The 13,820-nt window shown below is 36.0% G+C and overlaps 1 protein-coding gene across 2 annotated transcripts; it reads left to right on the forward strand.

Moving 5' to 3' along the window:
• Window positions 1-274: 274 nt before the first annotated feature.
• LOC137405674 (sodium- and chloride-dependent glycine transporter 1-like) lies at window positions 275-13,538 on the forward strand. Of its 2 annotated transcripts, none has more exons than XM_068092014.1 (16): window positions 275-371; window positions 4,076-4,244; window positions 5,327-5,458; window positions 5,743-5,909; window positions 6,013-6,256; window positions 6,371-6,416; window positions 6,853-6,985; window positions 7,779-7,913; window positions 8,481-8,584; window positions 8,931-9,055; window positions 9,551-9,663; window positions 10,333-10,503; window positions 10,650-10,749; window positions 10,863-10,972; window positions 11,796-11,960; window positions 13,098-13,538. In XM_068092014.1, the coding sequence occupies exons 1-16, from the start codon at window positions 318-320 to the stop codon at window positions 13,251-13,253; spliced, it is 2,124 nt and encodes a 707-aa protein (XP_067948115.1). In that variant the 5' UTR covers window positions 275-317; the 3' UTR covers window positions 13,254-13,538. The 2 variants fall into 2 exon arrangements, with proteins under 2 accessions (XP_067948115.1, XP_067948114.1); XM_068092013.1 differs by lacking the exon at window positions 275-371 and adding an exon at window positions 3,365-3,453.
• The last annotated feature ends 282 nt before the right edge of the window (window positions 13,539-13,820 follow it).

Raw genomic sequence — 13,820 nt, forward strand, 5'->3', positions numbered from 1 at the left:
ACGAGTCTTAGGCATGTTGGTAATTTTCCATTCTTCAATCATTTATGTTACATAATTTTAGTCAGTGTTTTGAACATTTTGCTTTGTCCCAAAAGTCTCCTTAAGAATTCCAGAATGTAAACATGCAATTAGCGCCGAAGTCCTAGACAAATTAGAGCTGTTTATTATAATTTGAAGCCTCACGCAGCGTATGATTGGATAGCATCATGAAGCCTTTCAGTGTTGGATGTCAAAAGCCTATAAATGACTCGCTAGCTTTCAAGCAGTTCACATCGAGATACAGCTGCGTATGCATAGCGGTTAACCTACAGTAAACGATGGGTGTATTGGAAAGCTCTACAGATGCTCTGGCTGCTAGCAATGGCTCGCAGGTACGTATAACTTTTAATTTGCATCAGTATTGCTAAAACAAGAATGAGAACACTGGAATCGGGAATTAGTGATTGTGTTTAAATTAAAACTGTTTCAAAAGTGTTTTAAAGTTGATAATCTAATAGTACTGTGGATGAGTTGGGATGGTGAATTGTAGCCTGTAGTAACAGAAAGTTCATAATCTAAAGCATATGATGGTGGATGTAGTATGTTGGTGTCACGGAATAAAAGTTTGTCATATGTGGAAGGATAAATATTCTGGGCATAGTTTACACAGAATTTTGGAACTTGTAAAATATATGCAAAAATGAGCTAATTTGTTATGAGACGATATGTTCAAAGACTTTGTGGTATGATTCGTAAAAGTGTGGTGAGTTGGAATACGTGCTCGCTGGTTCACAAGTACAGTGTATTAGTATAGACTTCTGTAAGAGGAATATACTTTTCTGAAGGTAAACTATTTTTTACTTATAAAAGCATTTTTCATCAATACAATTTTCTGGGTTTGTTTGTTAAATTTGTGCTGTTTCAATTATTATTCTTGTGTGAGATTATTTGCAGCTGCTCCGTAGTTGTTTGGAATTGTGCTAAATTATAACATTAAAACTATTTGAAATGCAAGTCAGCGAGAACCTGCAAAATATGTGATACCGAGTTTATTCTGTAGAATAAAATTTATATAGAATGACATATATAGTAAATAATATTATGTGATACGATTATTTATAACGAAAGCTTTTGAAAAAAGAGTTCATTAGGATAAGATGGGCAAAGCTTATCAGCATGAGCAAGCTCGCAAATGAGAAAAGTTATTTACAGGTTGGGGTCATTGTTATTTTTATGTCTAATATCGAGCTCTGTAAAATGGGGCTGCGATATGACAAAATATCTTAGCCTTAAATTCTTCATGAAAACGCAATTCAACATGTGAGAATAATGCATGCATTTAGCTATTTTGTTGCCAAATTCAATGGATCAGAAATTCAATTTCTGTCTGATTACTGCTTATAATCTGTTCAGCAGCAGCGCTGTCCTTTCTAGGTCATCACCTCTAAACCGTATATAAATAACATAACAAGAATAAAAACTAGTCATAAAATTCATAAAATAGTTGTTATCAAATATGGAGTAAGTTTGCCGCTGTTTTGGACTTGTTAGATTGTGTAGCGTAGTTTATTCTTGTGGAGGGGTTTTGGCTCGTCACCCTAGAATCACATGTGTTTAATGGCTTATTGTCACGTATAAGGCAGCCATTGAACTTAGCTGCGTTGTCCACCTTCGATGGACAACGCAGTGGACAACGTATTGGCACCTTGTCAGGCTATGCCTCGCAGGTTTTGAATTAGTTTAGCTAAGAATGGTCAATTATCCTGCCATCAACTTAAGTTATTGGGTTTTGCCACTTGTCTGATTTGTTAATGCGAATGGTATTTTAATTTGATAACAAGGAAAATCTGAGAGTGGAGACAAATCTAATGATATATTCAAAGCAGAGTTTGTTGTTTTCAGAAGAATGTAAAATCAGGACAAACTAATTATCAAAGCAAGGAATGGGAGCACACGGGTCAATTAATGGACCCGGCTGTCCTAAATTACTCCCTCTAATGCGATTGATTGACTCATTTAGGGCTTCTTGTGAAGGGCATCGCGAAAGCTTATTAGGTCAACGATGAGTCAATAGGCAGCATCTCCCATATAGCATTCACGTACTCATTAATAATACTGGCAGAGTTTTTACTGCTATTCATGAGATGATTCAATTCAGTAAAAGTTAGTCATCGCTGTGTGAGCACCTCCTAGTCGTGGAGTAACTAAATTCTGCATTTTCATCTCCTCTATGAAATTCGTTACCATGGCACTAAAGTTGGTTTTTGAATATTCAATTGGTTGCGTCAGATAGAAAATCAATCGCCTGCCATATGAGATGACATGTATTAAGAGACTCTTTCAAATCTATTACATACGTCAAAGCGTTGAATAGGTATGTTATTTTCAAAGGGTCAGGCACGAAGTGGCTAACAAAGGTCCGCTTGTGCCAAAATAGGACAGGAGAAATTCTCACATGGTGTAGCATTAGGTAAAACAAACAGAAGGCGATATGGGCATAATAGACAGTATGCATTTGCTAAATCGTATGCAAATACGTTGCTGTAATAATTATATATGTTGACTTGAAATAAAATATGCTGCTTTTTATGTTAGCCAGCTATTAGGCTAATGTTGAAAATTTCCCATTGTTCAGGTGATTTAGGAATAATTGCAACAAACCTTGAAATTTAGTGTTGCTAACTACTTTGAGCTAGATTTTAACGCAGTTGGTGAGTTGATAACTCCCATATGCTGGCTACGCAAAAGAGTAAGTTAGACATAGCAATTGGTTCCACAAGTACATTGTGATGAACTTTATGGGAGTTGTCTTTCTTTTGCCTACCTGTTTGTTGCAGGAGGATGTAACTACTATTTTGCATCATGCCCTGAATTTTAGTCGGAGTACAATTTCCCAAAAATGGTAGATGTTACTACACTTATGTTTTTACAATGCCGTCTGACCTTTTCTTATTAACTGAGAAACTGGCACCGGCTCCGCTAATCAATTACAAGTATCAGACTGGCAGGAACAGCTAATTGCATTCTTGAGCAATGCAGTTCGTATGAAAAATGTTTATAGCATTTGCTGTTGGCCGCATATGGAGTAAAATATGCTTGTAAAAATGTAAAGCTGATGTATAGTACTATGGAATTTTCCACTCCGGATGTTGGGCAAGAATGAAGAATATTTAGAACATTTACGCCTACCTAATTAGTATTCTGTTCCAATCGATTATAGTATTGATTAACCTGTTTACTGGTGGAGTGCTATACTGTGTCACAGTGAGGTATGGTATAAGGTAAGGTTTCAGCAATGTTCGGTTTGTGTTCCAACTGACTGGTTAGAATATAAAATTTGGCGTGTTCGACAGTTGTACGCTGTTTTACCTCACAGACGGTTTAGCTTTCATTGAGCTGTTATCATATTCGTACAAAATGGCTGATGCAGATGAAAAGATTGGGACTGTCGACCCACTTTTAGAGAGATCAACGGTATTTTCATCACGCTTATTCAACTTTCTTCATTTTTAACATATTAAACTCAAGGATTTATTCTGCTTCAATTTAAGTTTTAGCTCTAGCGTATGATTTTCTTTGCTGTTGAAATTTTTTGTGCACAAATCCGGCGATTCATGATTTATGAATGTTTGTATCAGATATGAAATGTATTATGTTACAGTAAAAAAGTTGTTGTTACAAAAAATACTTGTAGTGGTCTTTGTATGGTTGTATTTGTTTTATGCTGTAATGTTGTACTTTGTGTTCACTTTAATAAAAATAGTTTAATTAAAGTTATAGTTACAAAAATGGAGGGTTTTAGAATTAAGTGACGAAGAAACTAAAAAGACAATAAATTGCGTTATTGAGTTTTTATGTTGAATGAATGAAAAATATGAAGTTTTCCACTGGATTAATTTGGTCTCCAAATATACGTATTAAATTTCAATTAGTTGTAACAAGGCTAATTTTCCTTTACATGCATCACCATTTCTAGCTAGTTTAACTATGAAGAATTAGTCCTTTTTCATATTATTTAACTCACACTGGGCACAATAAAAGCTCAAAAATATGATTATAACGCTAAAATGTTGACAAATTACTTTGAACTTTGCAGGTCGGTTACTCTTCAAAAAATACTGATAGTGAATCAACAGTGAGTTCTGAGGTAGAACCTCGTGGAACCTGGGGAGGAAAAATAGAGTTCCTTTTATCATGTGTCGGTTATGCTGTCGGCCTTGGAAATGTCTGGAGATTTCCTTACCTCGCATACAGAAATGGAGGAGGTAAGATATTATAGCTACAGATGGTATGGCCTGATAGAAAGGTGTCAGGAGGACAGGCAGAACTTGTGGTTCTCAGAATAATCACCCAGGAGATTAATGTATAACAATGAGGTGGTTGGCCGCAAGCTACCATCACCCTAGCTTCTAAATTACCAGCAAATATCAATGTGGTGGAACGTTCTTTGCCATCGTTAAAAGACACTGACCCATGTGTGAACTGGTTATACTCAATGTTGAAGGCGTGGCATAGATATGAAATCATGAGGTAACAATCTGCTGAGGTCGATGAATGAATAACACGTTGTTCCAGATTCGACATCAATGCACAACAGAAAGTGTTGTTTACGGCATCGGCAAAGGATGATTTTCAACATACCATGACGTTACGTAGTGCTATTTTATCAGGCTCATGAATAATTGAAACCATATTGTTGATTGTTGTTTAGATATATCGCTCTATACATGTTAGATGGCTTTCTCTCCCAGCTAGATATAAATATACAATTACAGGAAATGCGCAATTGCATCCTAGTTAGCTACATTTTATTAAAATGGAAAATTCCCTGAGGGCTTATTTCCAATAACTTGTGGAAATTTCCACTGGATTTACATAGATGTACATGTACATAGGTGTAGTGGTTTATCTAAAAAAGTAGGAATGTAATGGTCGGTCAGGCAGATTGGAGATATGGTCTGAGTATTTTGACAACAAATACTAAATAACTAAGTTAGCTCATCAGCTATTTATATAAAGAGTTGCTTCTCCGCATGCCTCTGTAAGACTGTCTTGACATGACTGTCTTGATTGAGACTTGACTGTCATGTTTGATGCAAAGGTTTACGCTAAAGTTTGCTAGACAGGGTGGGTGATCTCACGCACCCCATAAATTCAGCAAAAGTCTATAGTTTTAAAATTGATGCTTGGGTTAACAGTTTCTAAATAGAACTCATTGCTACAGTATAACTAACAGTTTAGCTGGTTTAACAAAAACACTTGTTTTAGTTGTTTGCTATGCTGCAAATAATACATCTAAAGGTACTAGAATGATAGCCTGTTGTAACATATTTACTTTACATTGCAGGAGCCTTTTTAATTCCATATCTAATCATGTTGTTGATATGCGGAGTGCCTCTGTTCTTTATGGAGTTAGCCTTCGGTCAATTCGCTTCTCTCGGCCCCATCACCATGTGGAGAGCTGTTCCACTATTCAAAGGTTTGTAAGGTCAACCTTGAAATTACATAATACTCTTCAATGCTAAGAGAGTAGGTGTCTGCAAAATATAATCATATAAATGTGCATGTATTTGGTTACACGTATTACATATGTTTGCTGCTGTAATTACAGCTGGAGAGAATAACTCCAAAAAGCATCAAGCATCAGTCATAAACTTTAGTTCATGGGTCTGTTCTACTACAAGCTTGCAATTATTTTATTTATCCGTCTTGGTAATACCTGATGTTTGTATCATTTTAATCTAATTGTGACACTCCTTGCAGGTGTTGGCTGGGGAATGATAGTTGTATCATTTATGGTTGGAATCTACTACAATGTCATCATTTCTTGGACCCTCTACTACTTCTTTGCCTCAATGACATCGCAACTGCCATGGGAGCTTTGCAATGAATGGTGGAATACAGCTCTCTGTGCCAATATCAGAGGGAAAGTAAGTCAGTCATTCTCACTGCTTCAAATCTATGACAGTAAATGGTGATTTATTATTAATTTTATTTTCGTGTTTTTTTCATATTTCATGTAATGTATTTTAGACAGAAAACTCAAATGAGACTATTCTCCATAACTTCACGGGCCCGTCTAACATTAACAGCTACTTAAAAACCGGCCTGAATTCCTCATACACCGATGACCACTGGATAACGAACATCAGTCATATAGGCTCACAGATGGCAGATTACGGAGTCCAATGTTTGTCAAAGATGGTTGAGGGAGAGTCTGGTGTTGAGGAAATGACATCAGAGTGCAACATATCCCAGTATCCAATTTCTGACCTATGTGAGTCATCTAAAAGTTGATTCTTGTAATTGTGCTAGTTGGTTCGTTTTCTGTCAACTGGTCAACTTATTCTTTCTGCTTCTGTCTTCATCTTATGGTTTGTGTTTATTTTAGGGCATTTCAATGTGAAGCTGGTTTCTCCTTCAGAAGAATACTGGGAGTAAGTTTTTTGTACACTTTCTGGAGTTCGAAGTTGTGGGGACTTGAAGTCTGTTTGACTATGGTCTAAAGTGGCTTGAAGTCTGTTTGACAATGGTCTAAAGTGGCTTGAAGTCTGTTTGACCATGGTCTAAAGTGGCTTGAAGTCTGTTTGACCACGGTCTATAAGAGGCTTGAATGAGAACAACCTCTTACCCCCCTAATTTCTGAGATCAGCTCAATGGAGCTGTGTAGGAGAGCATGGTTATAGCTATGTATTGCTCTGTGATATTACTCTTTGATATCAATTAGAAAGAGCTCGACCCAAATTGCAGCTAACATCGTTAGTTGTATATATACAGAGAAGGGCTTAAAAAGTGCTTCACTCTAACATATTATGAAAGTTTACCATTAGAAGCATGTTCCGCCATATTTACCCATCGTCTAATCGTTTTCAGTCGAAGAGTATTGAGACGATCGGAGAGCATCAACGAGACAGGATCAGTGCAGTGGGACCTCGCTTTGTGTCTGCTCCTCGCTTGGATTGTCATCTTTCTTTGTCTCATCAAAGGCGTCAAATCTTCTGGCAAGGTAATAGTTACTCCCGCGTGTTGGATATGTCCTTTTGCAACAATTCTTTATCCTTTTTAAATACCAGTTAGAGAGAATCAATGTCAACTGTGTATCTCTCGAGTCTAGCACGTCCTTCAACATAGCTCTGTGCCTCAGTTTTTTGTGTTTTTTGTTTTTTTGGTATTTGTAAGCTCATCGACACAATTTAGTTCTTTCACTACAAACTTTTTTGCTCGTTCTGATGGCATGAATTCATATTGAAAATTTTTTGCTGACGTATGCTCAGTATTTTTGCTGTAAAAGCTAGTTTCTGTCACAAAGCTTTAATCTAAGTTTTTTTCTTCGAACTAATAAGAAATTCTGCACAAGAATCAATGCATTAATCAAACAAAGCTATGTTTAATATTTGTTTTGTGTTTAGTGAAACCAACTGCAACAAAAAAACGTGCTATCATTTTTGCAGTTTGCCCGAAACGCGGAAATAGTTTTATATTTAAAATACAAACATGTAGTTATCAAATTTATCTTAAGCCTAATGTTGAAGAATTTCAATAACATTATTGCATTTAGGTTGTTTTTTTTTTAAATTTTTTTTTCATTCATTTTAAAACAAAAATAAAAGCTTATATTAAGTTCATTTAAAGTAAGCATATATGTATAAAGTTTTTTCTAGTTGACACAGAACTTTATACATAAATTAAAGTCAAAACGGTTTAGGTTAATGCTGTCAGAGAAAATGATCCGTAGTGTGACAACTCCTTTTAACTGTTACAAGTTACCAATAGTTGATGGCCTGTATTTGTCATTGCAGGTCGTCTATTTCACAGCCACTTTCCCCTACATTGTGTTGACTATTCTGCTTATTCGAGGCTGCCTTTTAGAAGGAGCTTCAGATGGAATCAAGTTCTACGTGACACCCCAGTGGGATCGGCTCAGCGATGCCAAGGTAAAACTCCTTTTAAAAATTATCTTGAACTGTCTTTAAAGTCTGTATTGCAGTCAATCGGTGATAATTCCACATTTTTCTGTGATAAAATTGTTCACAAACCCATCTATGTTTACTTCAATGAATATTATGCGTTTTTCTCATTATGCATTGCGATTGCCGACATGATGACATTCTAGTCCCGCAGTAACTATTCTGAAAGAAAATATTGATCACGCAATCTGCAACAACCAATCACCATTCTCAAACAGGTGCAAGTAAAACAGAAGGTCGAGGAAGCACTGCGAGATATCAGACAAGTTTGCCAGTTGCAATGTTTTTAACGTATCTGTGTTGCATCGGTGATGCCGTCAGTCAATGAATAAACACAACCGGACATACTGCAATACAATGTTTGCCAGCCTTGAATGTCTCTTAGTATTTTGATCTGAGTTGTTACAAAAGTTTTGTAATAGTAACCGAATGCCGTACAACTCTTCCTACTCAAATGAAAAGCTGTTTTAGTCTTCCGGTACACATCTTCTAGTACACATGCACCGGTACATGTCTTTGCTATTCTGTCATCAGGTCTGGAAAGATGCTGCGACTCAAATCTTTTATTCTCTTGGTGTTGGATTTGGAGGTCTGCAAGTTATGTCTAGCTACAACAAGTTCAATAACAACTGCTTGCTGTAAGTATGGGACCCGTTCTGATTGACCCGCTCTGATTAGTTCGATGAGTTCCAGGTGGAAATAACTTCAAAGCTGCTAATGTTGTTTTGTGTCTGTCTGATCAAGTCAGCCATTTTTGTGACGTAAAGTTTATGTTAGAATTGGTTTTTAGGTACTTACATGTGGCTATATTAAACAAAAAGAAAATAGTTCTATCTTTCACTTCTCTTCGTATCTCATTTCTGATGCAAAAACAAATGTCTGTGCAAGATTGACAAGCATCAACACAAGATGTCTTATAGCAGGTCAGCTATCTTTTTTTACACGACATAGCCTCATTCTCAACACAACTGTCATTGTTTGTAGGGACGCTGTCAGTGTCTCCTTCATAAATTGCTGCACTAGCGTGTATGCCGGATTCGCCATTTTCTCCGTGATTGGCTTTGTAGCCTACAGGACTGGAGTTGATGTGCAAGATGCAGCCACAAGCGGTTAGTAAATTTTTACAAAGTCAATCAGTAGTAAGATTATCAATCCTTTTTGAGCCAAAATTTAAGAACTTGAAGTTTTGTTAATTTATTTGGGCATATTAGGAGTTGTCTGCCTGCGTTAAAAGCCCAAAAGTTGTGTCGAGGCTCTAATCTAAGTTTAGTTTTTGATGTTATTTTGACTGCTAGCATCTTTGTTTTTAAACTTGCACATTTACTGCTTTGAACAGACACTCAAGCTATAAAGTCGTATTCTCTTTGTTAGATTTCAACTAACAGTTTATTTGCCAACAATTTTAGCGAATATGATTCAAGTGGAACAAAAATGTTTGTTATTTTCACAGTTGATTTTTACAGCATGAATATTCACCAGTTGCATTGCTATAAATTTCTTTTGCTAAATAGATTGTTAGCTTTTGCCTAGTCAAAAAATTCAGAAGACAATTTATGCAACAAGTGCGTTTAAAATAATTACATTCATTGTATGATTCATTGTAGGTCCAGGTCTTGCGTTTGTGGCCTACCCCGAGGGAATCTCACAGATGCCTGTTGCTCCCCTATGGGCTATTCTCTTTTTCTTTATGCTTTTCACGCTCGGTCTTGACAGCCAGGTGAGTCAGCATTAGCTAGATTGATCCGATGGAAGCGTTTCGTGTGCTGAAGTGTTTCTGTGTGCAGTCAATAATTGTGGCCATATACTAGAATAATCGGTTGACTGAAATCACTTTTAAAGGCATGTCGCTGGATTTTGGCACGCTCCTGTAGGGATTTTTTTATTATGAGAATCGCCAAATTTTGGAACCGCTTACAAAAATTTGACTGAAAATTCACTTTAACATGAAATTTTACAAAAAAAACTATTTAATTTCATGATCGCCTGTCATAAACTGTACAATCTAATAAGTATTAATTTTAAAATCAAATGTTTTGTTAGTCATTGAGCTTGCGATGGTAGTGCATCCAAATGTATCCTTCAGTTGTTCTCATTGTTGTTCTCTGTATGAAGATGGAATATAAATTCCAAAAAGTTACTGAATAGAATGAAGCAATTTTTGTTAGTTTAAATATCATTTTAAACTGCATCTTAATCTCTGAACACCAGTTTTCTCATAATTCTCATATAAAATCTCACCCTGTTAGGCTAGCAAATAGCTAGAAGCTTATATTATTCAGAATTAGAAGTAGATCTCTGCATTTACTTTTGCCAGCAGCTCTTTAAGTAGAAAAGCCTGTGGACTATAAACTCGCAACTGATCTGTAGCCGATTTCATGTTCTTCAGTTTGCCATGATGGAGGCTGTAATCAGTGGGCTCGTCGATGAATTCCCTGTACTGGCCAGTGGAAGCTTCCGCTTTGCTAAATACAAGTACGCCAAGATTCCAAAGAAAATTTGCTTCACAGGTGGACTCTGCCTTTTCATGTTCATCGTTGGCCTGCCAATGTCGACAAACGTGAGTGCTGTTGTCAATAGGGATAACTCCTTTGTTGCAGAGATGACTAAATAATGTCAGAGATACAATTGAGTACGATTGTGTTAATCGATAATTAAATCATCCATTTTTTATGGTTCTACGACATTAGTGTTCTTATATTTCAGGCTGGCGTCTACTGGTTTCAACTGCTCGATTGGTACTCAGCTTCCCACTGTCTTCTGGTTATTGTCTTCTTTGAACTAGTTGGCCTCGTTTATGTCTATGGTAAGTGTTGCCTCGTGACATTCTAGTTTGCATTTTAAGAGCTAGACATTGTTGCAAATAGCGCATCCGATATTACATGATCAACATTTATAGAAATGACGTATCTATTGCAGGATGGAGGCAGTTCATTTCAGACATCGAGTTGATGGTCGGGCAGAAATCACTAGGCTACTGGATGTACTTTATCGTATGTTGGCTGGTACTTTCTCCTGCAGGAATTTTGGTGAGTGAAATATATAGACACATGACTTCATGGTTCCGCTTTTCTGCAGTTTGGTGAAGACCTGCGAGCACTCAATTTACGGTACAAATATTCATTGATAGCAAGATTTGAATGAGCAAAGGATAATAAAAATTATTTGATAAGAGATAATTTATGAAAAAACAAATGACTTAAAATACTATAGTATGGTAGTCAAACCTGATGAATATGAATGAATGAATGTTAACTCTCGATTAGATAGTCTGCAGCGCTTGTTTAGGTTTTCAACACGATTTGCTCCACTACTTTCGCGACAACAATCCATGAGCGCATTTATTCATTAATTTTCTTTATTAATTATAATTATCAATTATTCTTAATGTATGTGAAGGAGTATTCTTGAGTTTTTAATCATACGCTTTTCAAGAAGCTAGTTTTCAAAAACCAGGCCAAGATTTGAAACCAAATATTTTTGGCGATCTGTTAGTAGGCGGAGAGCATGCGCATGTAAAATTTGAACAAAATCGACAAAAAAAAATGTAGCCAGACGATGGCGAAGTGGGATTTATTGCCGTCGTTAGGGAACCACTGCATCAAGTTTTCAGAAAATACTAGCACAATTCATCGAGGACAGTCTATCATGCCATCAAAGTTTTTGAGCCTAAATGATGTGAAAATGAAAAGCGAGGCAAAAGTTTTAAAATTTTATTAGCTTTTCACAGAAAGACAGATTTTTATTAGTAAGCACAATCATGCATTGATGCCGATATTACTGTCAAATTACTAGTAAATTTAAATATACGCAAAGCTGGCAGTGCACTAATTTAAACCCTTGTTGTTGCAGTTCATCCTAGTATTTGCATCATACGACTATGAAGCTGTCAGCTATAATGGAGTTGAGTATCCTGCATGGGCGGAGAGCCTTGGCTGGCTTGTAGCTTTGTCAAGCATGTTGATGATTCCCCTCTGGGCCTGTGTAGTCTACTGTCAGAAGTCCAACCATTTTGAGGTATGTATAAACTTCTCCCTAAGTTTAACATAGGGAAGATGCTCCTATAATGTCAATCTCCTACAACGTAGATTCCACGTAACAAGGAATTTATGTAAATTGTTGCTTTGTATTGCTTGAGAAATTGCCCGTGTGAGTATCAAGTGTCAGAAGTGTCAGTGTGATTTGACACAAAGTGTCAAGTCAGTGCAAGTTCTCAATTTCAATTTGGAAAACGAAAGTCAAGTAACTTGCCTTACTGCTTGTGTACAAATTGGTTGGATAATTTAATTTGTTTCACCAGAAACCTATTCTTGATGTTCAATAAAGCCATCAGCCCTATAACTTTGTTGACAAAATGTGTAGGCTTGACTGCTAAAATATCTCCATTAAAAGATTAGAATACAGTGTGCATACACTATAATAAATATCAGGTATACATGTGGGTGGGTCTCTCTATCATATATACTAGTACCCTTGCAGTCTAGTGTGCCAACAGAGATCAGCAAGTGTGCCGAAAATGCAAAGAGAATCATTAGCTGCTCAATTATTCAAAAATGGTGCAAGTGTTGGTCTGATGTAGTTGGTCAACCAATCTTGATGCCATGAATTGGAATTCCGTTAAAATCAATCTTTCATCTTTTAATCTTAACCCCTAACCCTGACTTTGGACAAATGAAATGACAGACTTTTTGATCTTATAACAGGAAATAAGTATTTTTGATTTCTTTAATGTTCTCTTTACAGCAGACCTAATGAAAAGTTGTACACTCTCCTTAACTTAATGTGAAGTTACCGTAATCATAAACCCTGAACTAAAGCAAAAGTGATAAGAGAAAAGTTGTTGATACAAGCTAATAACAACACAGTTACTGTACAGTCATTAAATTAAAAAGTTTGGTTTTTATTTATTTTAAGGGCCAAGTTTGGGATGATATTGTAATGTATTAGGCATTATTGTTAGTATAACCTAAAATCCCTATGGATAGCGTAAGCGTTATCGGAACGGATTATTTACATTGTAGGAAAGTCTACATGGAGTTGATAAGCTTTATTGAAACATTGAGAATGATAGAATTGCGGAATTTTTTTACTTGGGGGCTAGTTAAAATGCTCTACATTACAAACTATGCTATTATATGCCACTATTTCTTGCAGTATATAAAGATGGGAATCACTTCAGAACCAAATTGGGGACCAGCTCTAGAAGAGAATCGCGAAAATACAAAATATGAAACAAAACCTGACAGTGAAATGGTTCATATGCCCTCCAATGGAAATGGAGCAGCTAATGTAGATAACACTCATTTATAGGAAGTTCATTTAGTGAATGTTGTGTTTTATTATTAATATTATATTCTATGTTATGTCACCATTTTTGTACAGTTTTATACTTAAAGGTTTTCTGAAAATTTCTTACAAAAAAAATAGTTTTTTTAGTCAACTTTCTATCTATAAATTATATTAAAGTGCTCGGTTTTCAGTTTGATAGAAATTGGTCTCTTTTGATGTTATTAACTCAAGTCAGCTGTTTTATCTTAAATTTTCTTTTAACCAATGTTTTATATTACACTTTGCTCACTCCAACCTCATCATCAATAAAAATCCAACTTTTAATTGATGCCTTGTCTATGACTGTTGCTTTCATAACGTTCTAACAGATTTCCTAAATTCATAGAAAAATACCCAGAAACTATTTGGGTACATTCGCACGTGTTAGCAAAGTATAGTTTACAGGCTGACTCATATAAGCATGTGCTCAGATGCTAAAAATCACAAGAGTCAGCAGCTGCCGCTACAAACTGTATTGAAAGGAAGTTTACATAGGGATTTATTTACCTCTTGATATTGCTAAACCATTAATTCCTCATGAATCAGACT

The sequence above is a fragment of the Watersipora subatra genome, chromosome 10 (assembly GCF_963576615.1).
Source record: "Watersipora subatra chromosome 10, tzWatSuba1.1, whole genome shotgun sequence".
NCBI lineage: Eukaryota > Metazoa > Bryozoa > Gymnolaemata > Cheilostomatida > Watersiporidae > Watersipora > Watersipora subatra.

Bases quoted from the DNA above. Each gene is read 5' to 3' on its own strand.
- LOC137405674 (XM_068092013.1), top strand. From the start codon at position 3,397: ATGGCTGATGCAGATGAAAAGATTGGGACTGTCGACCCACTTTTAGAG. The intron at 5,459-5,742 runs GTTTGTAAGGTC...CACTCCTTGCAG, and splicing joins AGCTGTTCCACTATTCAAAG to GTGTTGGCTGGGGAATGATA. The intron at 10,750-10,862 runs GTAAGTGTTGCC...TATCTATTGCAG, and splicing joins TGGCCTCGTTTATGTCTATG to GATGGAGGCAGTTCATTTCA.